Genomic DNA, 21,808 nt, shown 5'->3' with positions numbered 1-21,808 from the left:
GTGTGCTTTTAAATGTATGGTGAATACGCAGCCATAGTCAAGGTGGTTTAATGTGGATTAGTTAGTTTCTTCAGTACCGTTCGTGTACATGGGTTCACAAGTGAAAGGATGTATCCCTGTCCCCATGGAGCATACAGTCTAAAATATCAACTCTTTCATGCCTGGGTTCTTAGGTCTATATATTTATTTCAGAATGTGTATTTCTCTTTACAGGGTAAACTCTTCTGAGGAGGTTCATATCAAAATGGACTATTAAAAAAGAGAGAGAGAGAGAGAATTCAACATACAGTAATTTGAAAAAAAATCAGTCAAAGCTAAAAGCATAATTAAAACAGCAACAGCATTAAAATACAGACCTACACACATTAATTAAAAGCAGTGTTAATTAAAAGGTCTTCAAGAGGACCTTTTAATAGCTCTATGGGAAAGGAAACTTCATCAGAGATAGCTTTCCTTCGCTCTGCAGCACTGTTATGACAAGTAGCATTTCATAAAATTATTCCTCTAAAAATTCTTGATTCCTGTTCTCTATGGCATTGGGTAATACCCTTTATATGCTGTGCCCTACTTGCATTTGGAGAGGGTGGTTCTAGAAGGTAAATTCATTTCTGTTCTGTCAGTACACAGTTGTGTGAAGTAGCTATTCTGAAACAGTATGGCATTGAGGCTAGGGGTGAGTAGAACAATTACTTATTTAGTAGATCAGGGACAATCCTGCAGTCTGCCCAATAGAACAGGTTTAATCTATTTCTGTATTCTTGCCATACAGAAATTCTCCCCAAGCAATTCCCGAACGAGAATTACTTATTTCCTCTCCAAGCAATTCTCATAAATGGGAATTACCTGTTTCCATAGAATAGATATGTTTTGTGTGCACAGTCTATTCTCGTTCCATGGAATAAATTTCTCCCTCCAGCACCATTAATCCCATCAGTTAGTTGCCCTTTGGTGTCGGTTGCGTTCTAAAAGTGTTCTCTCACACAGCCATCTAAAAACTGGCTAAACAGGCAACCTGCCACATGCAACGCTGAGACCTCAAAATAAACTTTTGATGTATACACAGGCCTTCCTAGGCACTATAGCTCTTTATTTGTAGTTTTGTAAGAGGGGGCAGCTCATATTGAGATTGCCAAACCTAATTGTTTTTAAAAGCAACACTTCTGAGCAGTGGTGTCGGACATGATGGATTGCTATTGTGCTCTAATGGACTGTGGTATTCTGGATTAAGGGTCAGTGAGTTAAAATAAGGGACATCTGGCACCTTCACTGTTTGCCCCCTAGAGGCATTTAGAGTACCTCTGAACAGTTAGTTCTGCAGATATTCACAGTTCTCCTGAGCAGATAATCTTCTATGGATCTCCATTAAAATACTTGTTCAAAGTGCACTGTTGTGACTGCAATCTCTTCACACAACTTCATATCCACATTTTGTTTTGGAAATTTAAGCCTCTGTAAATTTTCTACAGGCTTATTTTTCCCCAATATACTTTTGTTATAGAAGATACTATAGAGTGACTGCTATGTCACGTAAAGATGGTATAAATAACAGAAAGCTCTTAAAGGATATTTCAGCACAGAGACTCTCAAAGTCTGTTTTGTTTTGAGAAAGCCTACTTAATTAGATGGACAAGTCAACATAATGCTTCTTGCATTCCCACTCATAACTGAGCTTCTTATTTAAAAGATCTTTTAACAAAGGATTCATTTTTCTTTTCAATTTTGGGTGACTCAGTTTGTTAGACTCTTAAGAGTTATAGGCAGTACAACAATCAAAAGCAGTTTTCCAGAACATATTTACAAAGAAAAAATGCTTTATAATCAACAGAGCTGTTTTTCCCCCTAAGAACTTGTTCCATTTCCTCCTGTGATTAGCAGACTTTGAGGACAGTTAGTGGACTCAGGCTGCAATCCTAAACACAGTAGGATGTAGCTTTTGAGTAAATACATACAGGATTGTGCTGTCAGCAGCTTGATGCGACTTTGCATTGGAAGGTTTCCTGGACCACCTCATGAATGATAGGACTGACTTTTGATCATTGCTATGTGTTGGCTTGAAACATCAACAAGACCAGTTTCTTAATGGGTCTCACTATGGAATGACTGCAGAATCACACTTTAGTGGGTAGTAGAGCTGCAAGACTCTCTTTCTGATCTAATGGTTATGTTTGCTTTTATGTATTATCTCTTCCGAGTAACTGCATCTTCAATTTAAATTAGTGCTTTAAAGATGCTAAAACACTTGGTCTAAGCTTTGACTGCATTAGGAATGTCAAAAGTGTCTTCTCTTCTTCAGCTGAGCATTTTGTGATAAAGCGGTAAATGGATACAAGAGATTCTTTTTGGCCTGGCCCCCTCAAATATTTTATTCGTAGGGGGCGAAGGGACCTTGGCCCCTAGGAGTTAGCTCCTGTGGCAGGAATTGTTGTCCAGAATTTGTAGCAGAGGGCACAAGATGAGGAGGTCTTGGCTATGTTAAAAAGATTACTTGGTGCAATTGTACAAGTCTATTGTACTCAACATATTGTACAAGTCCATTGTACTCACAATAGGTTTTTGTCACCATTTCTAATCCTGTTCAGGAGCAAGTTTCAACTCTCATCAAAAGTCAGTAGTCACATTGCTTATGCCTAGCCTTTCCCCTATTGGTTGTATGAAGAACTGTGACATTCAGGGTCAGGGCATGTACCTTGTAGCCAAATTGATGCTTCGTGTAAAATAGGTTTATTTCTAAGAGGGAGGAGAACAAAAATTGCTTGATTCCCACTTAAGATAAATTAAAACTCTGCCCTGCCACCAGTACTGTTCTGTTCACACAGATAAGTTGATGTTTGCGTTCACTCGCTCCATCTTGATTGGGGGAATTGAAATATATGATCAGATGAGATTTCTGTCCCTGAGAGGTTTGTGAGTTTTAGCGCTACAGACATCTTACAAGCAGAGCTAGCCCTTAGTTTGCGCCCCCTCCAGGAAAACACCTGCAATGTTTTCCTTTGTACAAGAGATACCGTACATCTTTTCCAGTGAAATTTTACCACTTGCTTCCATGATGCATAATCATCTCCCCAGTGGCACACAGGAGATGAGCGAGAAGAGGGTGAATTAGAGACTGCTCTGGAATAGAAGTCATGAAAATTATATCTGCTCACAGGGAGAGGAACTGCTGCCTTGATTAAATGGAACCAATACATCCAACTAGAGAGCTGCTTTCTCTCTGGCCCACCTTCCCAATAAAAATGTGGTGCTCATGTCACCCAGTAGGCAACCTGTATAAAATAATTTTATAAAGCACCATAGAGATATGATTCTGAGAATGGATTAATCTGTTTACTTGAGAATAAGGTTATTACCATACTTCATAGCTGAAAATGGTTCAGTGACAAAAGTAGTACTGTTGTTAGCAACAGCTGTACTTGTCTTAGTAAGCAATGTATTTGATTGTTTTAATTTTTATAATCATGTGAAGGAAGAATTGGGAAACTGGTCCCTTTCCTTGATATCAGACTTTTCAGTTATTAAAAGTTGCCTTTATTAACGATTGAGTGTCCTGATATATTGGTTTGTTCGGCATGAAACTTTAATAACAGTTTGTTGTGTAGTATAGTTTGAACTTACAGTGTTAATGTGTTCTGAAATTAGTGTCTTTGCTTTCAAAGCAAATTGGACTAAAATTCAATTTGGTTGCAAAACCATTTCTAAGAATAAAACTATTAAGCATCAACTATATGCCTATCACTTTGGTTAACTGGTTGGTGCAGAGCTGTAAGTCTATCTTGGATAACTGGTTCTGCTGCAATGTTGGCTTTCATCCATTTCTCATCAGCACAGTTTTAAGAACAAGAAGCAGTAGACAATATACAAAACTGCATTTGTTCTTTGAGATATCTTTTTACACATTGGTGGCCAGGGACAAAAAGGTTTCTGACACTGAATTCTTGCTGTCAGAGCAATTTGTTTAAATCTTATATCGAAGAAAAGGAATGGGAGATGCTGACATCCTCTCCAAGTGTTGAAGTATAGTACTAGTACTGTAAGTCATTTTTGCCTTAAGCTAAAAACTTCCTCTTGTTAGAAAAACTTGCTATGAATTCTTAAGTGACAGGTGGGCTTTGTTTTCTCTGATTAATTTTTGAACATGACGGGACTGGCTTCCTTGGGGCTCGCTCCCAGGTAGAATTGTAGTGTGAGCTCTTTGCACTTGCCAATAACATCTTGAATACAAACATTAGACCTGCGCCGTAGTATCCAACTTCCAAAATTGGGTAGTTTATATGACTTAAATGGAAATAGTGGTCCTATTGTCTGATTAAGATAGTGACAGCTGCTGTTTCTCTTCCATTTTTTGCATGTCACAGTCACACTGTCCACTTATGTGAGTATTCACTCAAGTAGTAGTTCTCCTGATATCTACATTTGAGGAAACAATATTAAGGCAATACCCATTTACTGGAGGAAGTTGCACTGTATTTGTCTCATTACTGTTTGTTCTCCTGTCATGCAATATGGTTCTAATCTTTTAATGAAAAATAAAGACCAGTGATAGCAATCAATGGAATGTGAATATTTGGTGTCCCATTGCTTTTTCCAGTGTATGGGGAAAACTTCACCAGGGCTGAAGATAGTTGTAGGGAATCCTGAAGTGTGCCTAATAATGGTTTCTGAAAAGGGGAGTGTTGTTTGTTTGCCCTTTGTAGTCTTGTTTTGTATAAAACTGCCCTTTCGTTAAAACCATCTCCTTACTTAGATGTGAGGAGCAGAGTGCTGTAGCTTCATCTTGTGTTTGCATGAGTATTCCACCTGGACCTCCTTAGAGGAAAGGCCACTCCCAATCCCTAAATCAAGAGTGTGGAGCCTGAAACCCTACAAACATTGCTGCAAACATTGCTACAAACATCCATCACGCCAGCCAGCATGGCCAATAATTAGGGATGATGGGAGTTGTTGTAGTTCAACATCTGAAGGGCCACAGGTTCATCATTCCTAATTTAAATAGTGATTCATGCAGGCAATATGCAGTAGTGATAAGGTAACTAAACGAGATGAGATGCAAGATCTATGGTAAAGCTGCAGGGGGGCAGGAACCATATTTGACTGGTGCCAAAGAGCTGAAGGGGCAAGGATTTAACCTTTTCTCCCTGTATCATTTCCTGATTGAATTGGGAATTCATTCTGTCCAGTGGGGGACAGGAACTTGCTTTTTTCCAGGCAAGCGATGCTAATAACTGGAGCAATATTGACTGGGAGAAAAAGTTGCTTTATACCGTAAGATTTGAAAAAGGTGAGTGGAGATCTGTTGACTGATCATCCATGTCTGGCTTTGCCTCTAGAATTTTGGGTTTGAGGTGGGTAACATGTTTAGATTCCTGTTTCACTCACTAAGTTGCCTTGGCCAGTCATTGTCTCTTACCTGTACCTACCTCACAGAGCAGTTGAATAAAATAAAATGATCTCCCTCCCCATGGAGTCTCCTGAGCTTTGATGGAGGTATACAAATGGAATACTTTCTTCCAGGCTGTTTTCATGGTATTTCTAGTCTTAATGAGTAACCAGTCACAAGTCATTGAATCTTCATTTATGGATTAATGCAAACAACAATTGCTGTAATGTTGCCCTGATTTATACTTTGGATTATATATAAACTCTTCACTTCATTGGTATATTAACCAATGTTTATGCAGATGTGTCTATACTGTTGACTACACAACTTACCATAATTGCTTTTGCAGAAGAAAACAGAAAAGGCATGCATTACATGGCTTGACTAAATCCAGGTTCTACTGTACCTAATTACTTACAGCGCTGTCTGTCATTTATACATGCTTCTTGAAATACTGATAATTATTCAAGCATGGTGTTTGAACACCGAGCGGTATAAAAATGTTTTAATTAAAAATAAAGGTGTTTCTCAGTTTATTTTTTCTCTTTTCATCACTACAAGGCAAATGGATGGGAGAAATAGCACTGGTGTGGAAATGACTTACCTGAATTTCAGAACAAGTACTTCAGCACAACCCCTGGTATACCATGTGTATCAGTTTTTAGAGCATAACTGATTGTAACTTTTAGCTCTGTAGAATTATTAAATGTCTTGTAGTAGGAAGGGAACAGTAACAGTTTCTTAAAGATGTCTCATTTTTACTTTCTGCATATTGTCAGTATTGGGCAGTTGAATTCCTGTCTGGAGGAAATCAGTATTTGATTTCAATTGAAATGCTTGTTCTTCTATTGGTTCCTCTAAGTCCTCTAAAACATCCTCCTTGCAGATAGATACATAAGTATATCATATATGACATATATGAGACCGGGAATGTTGAGTTACAAAGGGGTTTTACCAAAAAAATATTCTGTTTGACCCATATAGTAGTAGTACTTGGGATTATCAGATGGAAGATTTTTGTTGGGCGTGATTTTTATGTAGTGTAAGTAAGTGGTTAAACGCCAGAAATTTTGATAATGAGATTATAGGTGTTGTTTGTAACCCATATGAAAATACAAGTTGCAAATTAAATAAATTGGCATTTGTTAAACGTGGCTACAGTATTTCAAAAAAGATCAGATTTTGAAGGAGCAAGTAGAGGGAAGAGATAGCTGTTCTTTGGGTCATTAGTAGCAAAACAATATTTAAGTAGCACTGAGCCAAAAATGCCTTCCCACTTCAAAAGCCATGAAAGTGGGTCAGCATTTTTGGCTTGGTTCTAAACAAATGTATGCAGATTTACAATTGTAAGTAGTGGAAGCAGCAGCAGTGGCCTTCGCGGGGAGTTTTTAAAATAATTGTTCTGCCACTAGCTGCTGTACTACCCTGAATGATGATGCGTCAGGATATAGCGTTGTTCTAGAGGTAGTGCCTGCCCCCCCCCCCGGCTGTATATCTTCCTGCAGCAATTCCTCTGGAACAGTACTGCATCCAACTCCTTAAAAAATAATCCTTTATCATTCTTTTCAAAAATGTTTGGAAGAGCTAGTTGTGGGGTGGGTGTTACGTTACAATTTGAAAGTGTGCTAATCTCTTTAAACACAGAGAGCCAGAACTTTTATATTTTTCTACAATCCCTCCAGAGATGTTTTAAGTACACACTATCTGGCATCCCCTCCTACAGTATGGTGATAGTGTATAATTTATACAGGATAACCTCCGTACCATTTTAAGTGCTTTTTCTTAGTCACTAACTGAGATGGACCATGGGGATTTGTTCCATCTTGCCTGCCATTCCTGTTCCTCCAGCTTCAAATCCAGTTCTTGCTCCAACATTATTTTAAGGCCTTCTGTGCCGTTCACTTGTGATTTCAGTAAGCTACTGGATAGTCTAAAATCAACCCCTTAATATTACTACTGCAGTGTTTCACCACACCTTCAAACTCTGAAAGTTTACATGTTACTGCCTCTCTAATACCTTTAGAGAAAAGTAGAGATCTGCCTCCACAGAAGCCATGGTACATGTAGTTTTTGTAGACTTTCATTAAGTTTGTCCTCCAATATGGGAACATTATCTACACAAAAAAGTAAAACATTCTCTTACAGTCCACAACCATCTTATATCGTAAGTTTGATTTTTGTGATAAAAGAGGGGATGGAGACCAAACAAATTAAAGGGGATAGGGCTGCAGCAAGTACAGCCACCTTTCTAAGCCAATAGTGGACTGCTGTTTGGAGAAAATGTGGGGATGTTCAGGGATGCAGGAGAGGATATATTGACTGATTATATCCTTATCCAACTTGTGTTAACAAGTTCCCAAAATATCAGCAGAGTAAAACATTCCCCTTTATCTTAAATTTGCAATGGTAGCGTTTGCTCAGGTTCGCTAGAACCTCTATAATAATCACTCTGGTAATTTCCCCTTTATTCCCTCTTAAAATACAAGACACGACACAGACCTTTACAAAAGTATAAAAAGAGTTTACTCACATTCTGTTCACATCAGATCCCAGAAGGCAGACAGCTTAATAAAGTAATATACATTTGGATTCTATCTTGTACGAAGATAGTCCCTTTGTCCTCTCTTGGCTGGGAGCCAAGAGGGCATCTTAGCAGATGTTGCTTCTTCGAAGGAAGAGAAGAGAGAGAGAGATGGCTGCCCCTCTCTGTGCTTTTATCATTACCTGCACAGGTGAGGCCACACTCACCTCTAGTCCCATGCGGCGGAAGTCTGTCCCAGGAAGTTTACCTGCTGGCTGGACAAACATCCCTCCCCATGTCTAAACATGTACACTCTAGGAATGTTGTAACTGACTGCTCCTGTGTTTCACATCCCACAGAAAATTGTTGTGTATATGTGGGTTGTTTTGAAATTTATTATTGGAGTCCAAAAAGGCATGAAAGGGGAGACCCTATATCTGTTCAGATTGCATACAAACCCATTGTATCATCCATGATAATTGGAATTGCATGGTGAAGCTGATTTGCCAGGTAGTACAATTGAGGATTCTCACCAATCAGAAGGTTGGTGGTTCGAATCCCCGCAACGGGGTGAGCTCCCGTTGTTCGGTCTCAGCTCCTGCCCACCTAGCAGTTTGAAAGCACATCAAAGTAGATAAATAGGTACTGCTCCGGCGGAAAGGTAAACGGTGTTTCAGTGTGCTGCTCTGGTTTCGCCAGAAGCGGCTTAGTCATGTTGGCCACATGACCCTGAAGCTGTCTGTGGACAAACGCCGGCTCCCTCGGCCTATAGAGTGAGATGAGCGCCGCAACCCCAGTCGTCCGCAACTGGACCTAACGGTCAGGGGTACCTTTACCTTTACAATTCAGGATTCTCCAGCCCCAGTCATGATAGGCCACATAAAGAAACTTTCCAACATGGATTTTACATTGTTCAAAAATAAAATAATTACATTTCTATTTCTATTGCCATAGACATGATTGTACAGGCAATATTCATACTGGAAGAGCTTGAAAGGGGTATGTTAACTTGGGAAGAGTCACCATTTTAATTACCACGAAAATATCTAGTTTTGAACAGTCTGTTCAAATTTATAGTGATAAATATACCTAGATATTTCAGTTTCACATAATGCATTTTAATATTCAATAAACTCTTGACTGATTTTTGTGTGTGAGGAGGGATATGAACACATACTGCCTCAGTTTTTTTGGAAATACACACCCTGTGACAGAGGCAAAGTTGGTTTAAGTTCTTGTATTGCTTGAGCTGTTTCCATGGGTTTTGGTGTAGTTAGCATAATATCATCCATGTACTTTCCGAAGATACAGTATCTTCGTTTAATATTTACCCCTGAAATGTCTGCCGAGGTCCAGATTCTAATAGCAAAAGGAAGTGATGTCTTGTAAGCCAGGATTTGAGCAGATCTGGCACTGAAGTGACTGCAGCTGTAACTATAGCCATATGAGAGACTCAACCTCTTCCAAGTGCATTTAGATTATCCACTTCCCAGAGCCTGCTAAACAATGCAAGGCATTGCAGGGAAGTTCAGCCGTAATAGCAAAAGGTTCTAGTCCCTAGTGTTAGAATAAGTAAAAATTATAATAAACCTTGCTTTGTCCCACATTTAATATCTATACTATTGGAGTTCAGATGATTAATATGAATGATTGCTTTAGATTAAGAATCAATGCTGATTTTATGTATACATGGTTAGTCAAAAATATTGTGCAGTAGGATTCCACCTGCAACGGATCTTTATATGGCTTGGGTATAGCCACAATTTTAGATTCCAGCCTTGTCTGTGGAAGGGAGCCCCTCCCAGATATTGGCTAACTTGACCATATCTAGAAGCAAACTGAAAAGGTTTTCCAGAATAAATAAAATATTCACAAATGTATTGAAAGGCAATTGGCAGTGTGGTGATTCCTGAATTACCTGATGTGATGGTGGAGAAATAGTTTAATAACGGAATTATTCTAAGCTTAATTTGTAACCTTGTGACAAGCAACCTGAAGAAGATTTAAAGCATGATAGAAATTCTAACAATGGCTGGCAGTTAACTTATATTGTCTCAAAGCATAGTGAAGTGGCTCCATCTCAACTCGCCCATTCTGGAATGTTGTGTGGCATGTTGACATCCTCTAGAAGCCACTCATATTTTTTGCTCTCTTCTGCATTGTCGCCCCAAAACTGCAACAGCAATCTGATTTGGGACTTAATGCCATGAATATTTAAACACTGGGTTTTAAATATCGGTGCTGATTCAGGTGTAACATTAGGGCCGCTTTATGTATCATTTTTCCCAACATGGCAATAATCGTGCAACATGAAACCAGAGGTGCAAATCATAGCAAAGCTGAGGGAACCTTCAGGCAGGTGTTTGTCACGCTGGGAGTCCACTTGGGCTGTTTATGTGCCTAGTAGTCTGCTCTGAATTCTTATGCATGCAGGAAGTACATGGTTCTGATTATGTTTGTTAATATGCTGAAACATATCATACCATAGAAAAACGGCTGTCTCAACTTCTCATTAAAGGTTCACTGCTTACTTTCTTCTTTTTTCAAATTATTTTTATTAGTTTTGCAAATTAATACAAATCAAACCTAATTAAATTTAATACAATTTTTAAAAATGAAGTTTCCCGCTCCTGTTGCCAACATATGTCCTTCTCCTCTGTTGTTGCCACATCCTTTTTTCTTGAAATCCACTTAAAATCTTCGCTAGATGTAATCCATTCTCACCACTGCCAATAAATCATCTTTACAAACAATGTTCTTTTTAATTTCCATAGGTAAATTCCTTTTCACATGTGTAGTCATTCCAATCAATATTCTCAGACCTGTTGTGGAGGAACATCTCACTGCTTACTCTCCAGGCATTCTGCTTTCTTGCTGGGGTTTGCCTTTCATCAGGGAAGTGAACCTGCCTCATTCTGGAGCTCTGTACCCACTAAATTTGTTCATTGATTTTTCTCATCAATAACTTTAAAAATTATGCCCACGTTTATATGACTATTGCAGTAGAAATGTTGTTGAGGATTCCACTTTTTCCTTCCTTAAATTAGAATAGCATTCATATGGTTTGAGGCATTTTTATTTTTTTAAAAAAAATTGTTTTTCTTACAGCTGTTGGCGAATCAGAAAGTGATATCTACATGCGATTCATGAGGTCACATAAGTGTTATGATATTGTTCCAACAAGCTCAAAGCTTGTGGTCTTTGACACTACACTACAGGTGAGTTGTCCATTTTCAGAATCCATTTCCTAACCATTAGTTGCCTTATTAATAATATACATGGGTTGTGGCCTGTGATACAGATGACCTTGTTTTCAGAATGCAATGCCTCAAAGATATTTTTAAAGTTTTTTTAAAAAATGTTCTTCCTCTTTGAATCAATAATTAGACATCAGTCCTAATGACCAATGGAAGTTCCCTTCCTTTTAAATGGAAAAGGGTTAGTGACAAAGTGCCTTTGTGTGCTTGTGAAAATGGAACTATCAAATATGTTCTAAAATCATATGTTGAACAGATGCCTATCTTTTGTTTTATAAATTATATGGCATAAGGTTTCAAATACCTTGGTAAAGTAACTTTTAAGGATTGCATGCCAGTATTTACAAGTAAGCCCACTAAACTATAATTTTTATATACCTACCTAGGATCTGTCTGGATGAAGGTCATTTTAGAATTTTTTAAAATAAAAATGTCATAATGAAGCCAACACTTAGACTGTGAAGCTCTATATTAACATTTTTCACTGTAGCATCATTTTAAAGTTGAAAAGGAGCACTGAATATAGCAGAATAGGAACAGAGAAACAGCATGGAACAGATTTTCTGAGAGACATATATTCTTCTAACATGACATTTTAATATAAATTAGCATTTCCAGTTGACACAAAATACACTCCTTCTATATTCGTTGACTTTCAAAGTCACATTGAATTGTTTACAATGAAAAGTATGTTACTAAAAATATATCCTTTTATAATGTAGTTGCATTATCTTCTTGGACCTGGTAGGTAAATAAATTAACCTCTTGTCTTTGATGATAGACAGATCTTTTTATACAATGCATGCTTTCATAAAGTTGGGAGGTCAACACTCAAACCTTAAGACCTATATAGAACAAAAGTATATTATCCTCCAGATAGCCTGAAGGAAACCTAGTCTTCCATTCTTTACCATTTTTTCTCATGATTAAAGTCTTAACATGCCAGTGGATTCAGGTGACCTTTCCCCCCCCAGAAGAGCTAAGTTTGCATGTCATGCTAAGCCATAGTTGATTTTAAACACATGACCTTACCTCTGTACAATGCTGTGTGTGGCACAAACGAGCCACAACATGGCTTGTCATATTTCATACAAATGAATGGTAAGCTAGAAATAAGCCAATAACAAACATTTGACACAAATTAGATTTACTTGATCTGATAAGCCATACAATAGCTTGCTTTGTGCTGCACATAGCACCCACCAGAGGTGGGGTGCGTCACACAGTAGGCTAGGAGTCACATTCACGATTAAGCCATGTTTTAAAACAAAGTATGGCTTAGAAATGGATGGGGAACATTTTTTTCAGCTGGGGAACCAGATTCCATTCTGGACAACCTCCCACAGGCCAGTGGTGGGTGAGGCCAGAGGCAAACACAAATGCAGCAATGAATGTGATTTTGTACAGGGCGGTGGGGGATATTCATTGGCTAATACTGCAGGTTTATTATAAAATACCGTATTTTTCGCCCTATAGGACGCACTGGCCCATAGGACGCACCTAGATTTTTTTTGGGGGGGTAATAAAGGAAATTCCCCCTCCCCAGGTGCGGGGCTGGGGTGGGGGAAGCCTGAGCTTCCGCCGACCACAACCCCCAGAACAGGCAGCTCTGGGAGCTTGCGGGGCTGGGGTCGGGGGAAGCCCGCCGGCAGCCTCCAAACCACGTCGGGAGACAGCGGGATGGTGCGCTGCGCCTCCCCGGTGTCCCCCGAGCTTGTGGGGCTGGTGGCAGGGAGAAGCACTCTTCTCCCCGCCGCCAGCCTCCAAACCAGTCGGGGGACAGCGGGATGGCGGCGTTCCGCCTCCCCGCTGTCTCCAGAGCTTGTGGGGCTGGCGGTGGGGCTCTCCTGAAGCCTGGAGCACCGACTCCTCTCGCTCTCCAGGCTTCAGCGAAAGCCTGCAATCACCCCATAGGACGCACACACATTTCCCCTTCATTTTTGGAGGGGAAAAAGTGCGTCCTATAGGGCGAAAAATACGGTAAGTGTTTTCCATGTCCTTGAGTTTGGGAAGCTGCCAAGAACTAAATCACTGTTCCGGTTTGTACATACAAGTGTAATGCCAAATGGATATAGAACAAGTGAGAGTGGTGTTTCAATGTATCCATGTTGTTTCTTTAGGCTTGAAACTCATCCATACCTTTCTAGCAAATTGTAGCTGTCATGTCCTCCTCAGTATCAAGCTGTGTGATAAGATTTTTAAAAATAGCAATGCTCTATGTCCTTTTTTAAAAGAAAATGCTGTTTTATTTTGTCTTTCAGGTAAAGAAAGCTTTCTTTGCCTTGGTAGCAAATGGTGTCCGAGCAGCTCCTCTGTGGGAGAGTAAAAAACAAAGCTTTGTAGGTAAGATAATGTATATTAGTATAAAGTTTGGAGAGAGATATTTAATTCATCTCCACTAAACAGTGGAATCAGATATAGTGGTGGGTTGTGGGGGTTTTTGTGCTTTTGCCTTCTCTTCAATTTTTTATTTTATACTCATGAAATACCGTCCATATCTGTTTCAGACATAACAGGAAGTCTCTGCTTTCCCACCTGTGTGGGGGCAATGGGGAAGCTCACTCAAATAGTGAGACACAGTGGTGTCCCATTATCTCTTAACATGGGCTTCAAATCATAGAATAGGTGATGGAGAGGGTCTGCAACACTTAGTGCTTTTGTGGAGGAAGCTGAATTCTTGGTTTTTTTATACTGACATTTTAAACTGCTCGGAAATGGGATGCTTAGTGTATCATAAAAGCAGGGCTGGAAAAAAATATTTTAAATTCCAAGGAGTCAGCATTGCTCTTTCAAGAGCCAAACATACAAAGAGCTGAAAAGGTGCAAGCAGCAGTATTTCAGGTGCTTTTGAATTATCTTCAGCTTTTCTGAAAAGAGAGAAGTAATTTCCATTACAAGCAAATTCCTGTTGGCTTTATTTCTAAAATCCCATTTGATTTCTGTAACCCGCCCCCCCCCCCCCAAAACCATCTTTCTAGGCCTCACTTCCATGATAAATACGCAAGAATCTAATCTGTAGCAATACACTACTGGTTCTGACTGCATCTTAAGTGAACACCATTGCTTGGCTGTGTCCGGTCTTTTTAAACACATGGAGCCCTCCAGACCTTTGCTGCTTGAAAAATATTTCTGATTTTAAAAACTCTTGTATACCTGCCAGCAGTGTTGTAATAAAATCCATGCCTGGACTTGTAATTCTCTCATGCATAAAGACATGAAATTACATACCTAAGAAGAGGATGCAGACGTGATTTTTAATTTCCCCCCCCAAAAAATTCTCCCATTGTACTGTGGCCTCTCCCCTACCGCCTTGGGGACTATTCAGTTGGAATGCCAAACTATAGCTTGACATTATGAGAACACACCTCATACTTTTATGCTCCCTTGTGTGCCAAGATTTGAATTTTCCAGTCACTGCCAGTTGGTCTGAACCTGGTGAGCTAATGTTTATAGCAGGTAGCCACTGTGGTACCCTCCAAATGTTGTTAGATTCCCTGCTGGAATAGCACCATATGCACCAGTTTTAAAATGGTTACCGTGAAAATAATGGGCATAATGGCTTCACATCTTAAAGAGCAAAAGAGAGAGAGGACCACAAAATGGTGCTGACAAGCTTTCCCATCAGCTGCCCCATCAGTGAGAGTGGGAAGCACCTATGCTGGCCACAGCTATGCTTGCTCACAGTGAAGCTCTTTTCAGCTCCTGATGGAAGCGTGGGCATCCATTCCTGGCATCAAATGAAATGTGGTCATGTTGAAGGGTGTGTTCAGTTTAGGAGAGGCTGAGCCAGTGTAAACAAAATTGACTAGGAAGAGCAAACACTCTCCTGCATTAGATTTTTGAAAGGAAACTTCCTGAGACCTTTTGAAAATAACAAAGGGAGGTACTGGTTGGCAGCCACTGGTGTAAATTACGGATTGGATTGCTCTTACTGTTTTAAAGCAGCTAGTAGGTGCAACAGCAACGGAGCCAAAGAATGTTGCTTCTTCCCAGATTTCTTGCATATAAAAATGCTAACATGTTCCGTATGTTCTAGCTGTAATAGTAGTTCCTTTCCATTAGAAACTCAGCCTGCAGTCTGACTGCATCACCAGAAGTTTCTACAGTACAGTGGTACCTCAGGTTACATACGCTTCAGGTTACATACGCTTCAGGTTACAGACTACACTAACCCAGAAATAGTGCTTCAGGTTAAGAGCTTTGCTTCAGGATGAGAACAGAAATCATGCTCCAGCGGCCTCATTAGCTAAAGTGGTGCTTCAGGTTAAGAACAGTTTCAGGTTAAGAACGGACCTCCGGAACAAATTAAGTACTTAACCCCAGGTACCACTGTAATTTACAGTAGGCCTATGGCTACAGTTTTGTTCGGCCTACTTGTGTATAACTAAGTAAAGTTGCCAAGCTCTTAACTTTCTGGATTCAGTTTGATTTATTCACCAAGTTCTGTAAACACTCATTCCTGACCATTGGCTATGCTGGCTGATGCTGATGGGAGTTGTAGTTAAACATCACATTGGCTACTTCTCGTTTATAATTAACCAGAAAATGGAATCATCTAATCTTGGCATGCAAGGGAAGGAGTAAGCGTGGAAGGTTGAGGTTCCTGATCCTAAACCAAACAACAATTAGGAGTTGTTCGGTGAGGACATTTTGCTAGAGTTGTGTGACAAAATAGATCTTACCTGTTTTACAGATGTGAAATGCTATGTCCCTTTATTATGTAGGAATTATGTTTATGTAGCTCTGGTGATTCTTGTAAAAGGCAGGCAGTGTCATGTACACTCATATTTCCAAGCTACACTAGGAAAAATTTTTAGGAACTTTTATCAATTAGGGATGCAATATTTAATTTATTTTAATTTGTTAATTAAAAACTGTCTAAATATGATCTGAGTCTTTATTTTGCATTGTTTTCTCTTGTTACAGGAATGTTAACTATTACAGATTTCATTAATATACTGCATAGATACTATAAGTCTCCAATGGTAGGTACAACCTCATAAATAAAATTATCTTTAGTGAAACAGTATCCCTGAAATAAAAGCATTGATAACAATATATTTGATAATAATATATATATTTTTTGTAATTGGGTGGGTGGTTGAAAGAATGCTGCCTTTTGAAGAGGAAGGAAAGTTTTGCTGCTGAATGGTACATGTGAAATTAAGACCCCCACCTTTTTTGTAGATATTTGGGCAAAGGTTTCTTTATCTCATATCACTCTTTAGTTATTGTGTGCCCCAGTTACCCATCTTTGGAGTGAGGAATAAGAGAGATGATAAGAACCATTATTCCTGGCTTTATATCAAACTTGGTACTTTAGGTTAGTGTTTCCTGAACTTGGCTCCCCAGCTCTTTTTGGACTACAGTTTCCATCATCCCTGACCACTAGTCTTGCTAGCTAGGGATGATGGGAGTTGTAGTTTAAAAAAAAACCGGAAACCAAAGTTTGGGACACATCGCTTTAGATCATGGGTAGGCAAACTAAGGCCCGGGGGCCAGATCCGCCTTCTAAATCCCAATCGCCTTCTAAATCCAGCCCGCGGGTGGTCCGGGAATCAGCGTGTTTTTACATGAGTAGAATGTGTGCTTTTATTTAAAATGCATCTCTGGGTTATTTGTGGGGCATAGGAATTCCTTCACCCCCCCAAAAAAAATATAGTCCAGCCCCCCACAAGGTCTGAGGGACAATGGACCGGCCCCCTGCTGAAAAAGTTTCTGACCCCTGCTTTAGATAATTGCACGTCTCTGATACTGAAGGAGTTTGTTTTTTATTTCTCTGGTGCATGGGGTAGCTGGCTTAACCATGGTAGTTATAAAATGATATGCACAAACCAATATAAAAAGCAGAAATAACATGGATGTAACACAAAGTATGCAGAAAATATGCACAGTGGAATGGAGCCAGTGTGGTTTAGTACATGGAATAAGTGTTGGACTGCAGATACCTTGATTCAAAGGCTGGTTTAACTGTGAAAATAACTAGTTGTCCTGGGGCAGGACACTCTAGGGCCCTAGGTTTGTTGTAAGACTGAAATGAGCCAACCCCCCACAGTTTCATAATATGAAGTTAGGACACAAATTTATACGCAGAGATCCCACTTATCCACCTGCTCATTATCCAAAAATTTCACTTATCTGAACATAGTAATACCCAAATCTTTCTACATACAAAGCTGATTGATATCCAAACAACTGGAGTTTGCCCACTTCCTTCCTTGTTTGTGCTTTGTTGGTCTGCAGCAGACATTTTCGGACAGAAACCATGGAGAGAGGGAGGAAGGAAAGAGAGTGGACAAATTAATTTTGTCTTTGTCTCTTTTTTCCTGGTTGGCTGCAGCCCTTTTATGAAGAAACATGGTGGGAGAGGGGAGAGAGATCATGGGTTAGAAATGTTCACATAGGAAATAATGGAAATCACCAGTTTGTTATGCAAACCCTTGCCTAATGAACAATTTCCTGGGTACACATTGTGTTTGGTAAGTGGGAACTGCATGTAGTTGTACAGGCATGCTGCTGGGATCCAGGATATATCTGCTACATAGCAATCGTGATTGGTATTCAGCCTGTTAGTTCCTGTTGTTTGTTTCAGCATAGCAGCTTTATCTGAACATGCCAACTGTTCCAATTTGAAACTCTTCTGCCTTGCATACAAGGTTGAAATGTACTTTCCTATGTGCTTTAATGCCAGTAAGTTCCAGTTCTCCCTACAGTCAAGCACAGAGCATATTGTTGGAACCATATAAATTCAGTTATAGGGGGGGAAACCCTTTTGGTGCACTTTTAAGGAGAAGAACTTCCTTTGTTAGTTTTTTTTCAGGAAATAATCAAGTTGTGCAAGGAGAGGAAACAGCTGACCATTTGGTAGTTAAGTCTGATCTGCTACTTGTCTTTCCCTGTGTACCTGATGCATTTTGTTGGAACAGAGACAGTGAAAATGTTTAAAGAAAAATTTAGATTTCTTTCACCTGAGAGTATACAGCCTGATCCTAAAGAAATATATCGCTGGAATGGTGCACAGACACAGTGGGTCAAATGCTTCCTTTTATGATGCCTGTCAGCCATGACACACATTTGTCTATGTATCCAGCTCTCCCAATACTGGCTTGGCTAGGCAAAACCCTGTTAATTAACAATCCTGTACCTAGGAGAGTTTTGGTAAATTCTCACCCAGCCTAAAGTCAGGCAAATCTTATCAGATTTGGACACAATGGGAATGAGTATGAAACAGAGCTTTGGAAACTAGAGTTGGGCAAGGAGCCTGAAAAGGAACTGGGGCTGGATTTCGCATTGAATTGTACCTGCTAAATCTTTGGCTGCAGGGCTCTATTTATAACAGATACCTATTACTTGTCAGGTGCTTAGATTTCCACTGATTCCTAGGATGTTGCATATGTTAATTGTCCCCAGTCCTTGCTTTTGTCTTTAGCTTTCTTCATTGTTTCTGTGCCACAAAACAGCTGTCTACAACTAATCTATGGCCCTTCTCCTGCGGAGGTGATAGGGCTGTACTACTTTAGACTGCAGTTTGGAGGCTTTCTCTGCTGAATAGTCCTCCCTACACATTTAGAAATCTAGATGTTAGGGAGAAGAGTTCTATTTTGCTATGTGGATGAAATTTTATGGATGGAGCGCCCCCAAGCAATCTCAGTGCTATAGCCCAAAATAAATTTACCACATTAGTAAAAAACTATGCTGGTCAAATGGTGACTTATCACCAGGATAGTGCTGACCTATGCGTTTCTGTTGCGCTGATGTAGCTGTTCTACTGTGACCAAAAGCATCATAGTGATTTATTGAATTTAGGTAACAATTGCCTGTAGCTCTTCAACAATGCTGGTTTTTTGCTTGTAGCATTGCTTCAATCACATTTTCCCCATCTTTGCTTAGTTTGTCTAGAACACATGGAATAACATGGTACCGTCCAGATTTTGTGGACTGCATCAGCCCCAGCCAGCAGCTGCAGTAGTCTGGGATGTTGGGAGTTTTGGTTCACACTCACTGGAAGGCACTAAGTTGGCTATTTCTGGCTGAGGGAATGTTTGTTGTTAGTAATCCTTCAGTTGCTAAACAAAGTCAACAAGTTATTTGACATTGAAGTTTGCCATTGTTCTAAAAGGAATAGCAGCAATAAAGAATTTATTATATTTGAATAGTTGAAAAGGCTACTCTGAAAAGTACCTATTAATTGTAGGTTTGTTTGTTTTTAATTTGTTGGAGAAGCAAAAGTTCTTTATTTTTGTATAAATGACCGTCAGACATTTAACTCACTGAAAATGAATAGTCTTGCTCTGTCAGTTACTGAAACCATAAATTCACTAAATAGTGAATGGAATTAATCATGATGTAAATATAATTAATTTGGCGCAGTTCAAACAATGCTTCATATAATGGTTTGGAGGATCAGGCATAAACTGCAGGCATACATTTGCCCTTTTTGCTTACTCTCCTCCATTTCTGGTTTTCTGTAATCTGAATTGGGTAAATAATTGAATAGAGGCAACCAGAAAATGGAGGAGGGAATCCACAAAGGGGAAACATATGAGCCTGTGGCATGTTCTTAATCCGCCAAACCTTGAATGGGCGATTATGTTCGACACAGTGGGTAGATGTGATGAGAGATGAAATGCAACTTTGTGAATTTTAAGTGTAAACTTAGCACTATATCTTTTTGCACTTTGAAAACCATAATTTCAATTTCAGAATCATTAGATGGGTGCATTTTGTAACTTTAACTCCCTAGAAACCATAGTTACTTCCTCTCCAGAGTTATTGTCCCCTTCCCTTCCTTGTTTTTCATGCTACATATTCACAGGCACAAACCATGTTCATTGATGATCCCAGCTCAAATATGAATACAGCTTCTGTTTTACAAAGGACGCCTAGTTTGCATTGTTGAAGTGAATTTCAAGAAGAAGAAGAAAGGAGTAACATCTGGAGAGTGAAGGAAAGGGAGCACCATTAATGAGCATGACTCCTGATTTGCAAACCATGGGTCTGTAGAGGAGCCAGGAATTTTAAATTAGCACTGCCGCATTTTCAGCATCAAATAAGGGAGTGATCGTTTTTGTAAGGCAATAAAATCCAGCTGTACCACTGTTGTAAGGGTTGCATGCATTCCAATAGCTTATAAGTGTTTTCCATATTTGCTGATGTGTATGGATTCAGGGTTTTTTTACTCCCATCATGAGGAAAGTTGGAGTATTGTAAGTAGAGTTTCTATTTTGCATTAGAGTGCCAAGCACCCATGCCAAGGGATTTCTGTACAAAGTTCAAGTTCTTTCCATTGCTACAAACATTCCTGCCATTACTCAAATCATTACTGTTGCAGTAATGTCAACAAGTCAAACTCTATATACCAAAATTGGTACTTGGTTTTTAATTGGTACTTGCTGCAAAGATTCATTCCCTTTAAAGATGATTTCTTAGGCAGAGAAAATGAAATATGCTTCTTAACTCTTGTGGCTTGCATTCTTTAGAGCCCAGTCTAAAATTCAACATTCAAGAGCTCTTTTAACCCGAACTTCTGAATTATTGAAGCATGGTGCCATAGTGTCAGGAGATGGCAAAGTTGTAATTCACTGTCCCACCTCTGCTAATGTTATTTGGGAACTGCAGGGAAAGATGCTGAACTCAAAAGTGTAACATTCTGGAATCTCCAGTTCTTTTGCTCCTCCTGTTATCTTGGGGTCTGGTAGCAATTTTATGTCAGGGTAGGGATGATACAGTGGATCTGCATATGTATGTTAGTGCAAAATGAGTGTGCAGAGAGGGCCTTTACCACACACAAGTGTATAAGATTCTACAATGATATGCCAGTATAACTTTGAAGATTCATTTGCACATCTTGGACAAGCACACACGACACTACTGGGCATGTGTTGCAATCTCCTTCCCTTCCCTTATTAGTGTTAACTATGTTGCAGCATTTTGTCTGCACTAGCGTTAACTGTAGTTAGCTTTGAAATTAGGGTTTCTACCTGACATGGAAAACTGCTTAGTTTAACGCAGATGTAATGCTGCAGTATGGGGAACACTAACCAGGGAAGGATGGAAGTTTCCGAGCCTGTGGAATGCTCCCGATTGCCTAATCGAATATGACAAATCAAAAGTGGCATTTTCAAACTTAATTTTAAAGTAAGTGTCTTGTAAAGAATGCATGTAGCTACCCATAACTGTACACAGCTAGTGATGGGGATAAGGGGCTGCTGCTGACACTCAAGTTATGATGTAATCTTAATCTACATAAGAAAATGGAAGATGCCCAACTTTTCTGCTTCAGCAAGATTTTTTTCATTATTTTCTTGACAGCAGAATGAATATATTTTGTTAGCAATTCATTCTATACCTGGTTATTTCAACCACTTTTCAGCCAAGTGCTCTGATTAGTTTTATTAGTGTAGGAAAATAAAATTTCATTTTCAAAACATGCAGATGAGAAACTTGTTCATCCCAGGGCTGGCGTTAGCAATTAGTATTTTCCCACCACCCTTAATTCCTGTTTGCTGTAATGTGCTTGCAACAGAGCATAAGAAAATGATTCAAATTAGAATGTAATTGTCAATTCCAGTGGCTGTGTATGCAGAAAATCTAAGTATTTGTTCAGGATTTGGGTTTAGTTTCCAATTTGTCAGCCTTTCATTGCATTTTAAAGTC

At 39.4% G+C, this 21,808-nt stretch overlaps 1 protein-coding gene across 8 annotated transcripts in view; it reads left to right on the top strand.

The window, feature by feature from the left end:
* Nucleotides 1-21,808, top strand: part of PRKAG2 (protein kinase AMP-activated non-catalytic subunit gamma 2) — a 199,270-nt gene that overhangs the window by 165,472 nt on the left and 11,990 nt on the right. For 6 of the 8 annotated variants that reach the window (XM_083467219.1, XM_083467224.1, XM_083467220.1 and 3 more), the window contains 3 exons: nucleotides 11,004-11,113; nucleotides 13,414-13,495; nucleotides 16,079-16,137. In XM_083467219.1, coding sequence (XP_083323345.1) covers nucleotides 11,033-11,113; nucleotides 13,414-13,495; nucleotides 16,079-16,137 — 222 coding nt within the window. In that variant the 5' untranslated portion in view covers nucleotides 11,004-11,032. Of the gene's footprint in view, nucleotides 1-10,947; nucleotides 11,114-13,413; nucleotides 13,496-16,078; nucleotides 16,138-21,808 lie in introns of all 8 variants that reach the window. The other 2 variants (XM_083467222.1, XM_083467223.1) reach the window with 2 other exon arrangements.

This window comes from Podarcis liolepis, assembly GCF_965112155.1.
Source record: "Podarcis liolepis genome assembly, chromosome: 12".
Lineage (NCBI taxonomy): Eukaryota > Metazoa > Chordata > Lepidosauria > Squamata > Lacertidae > Podarcis > Podarcis liolepis.
The sequence above is the reverse complement of the archived record's forward strand: the minus strand, read 5'-3'. Positions and strand labels throughout refer to the sequence as shown.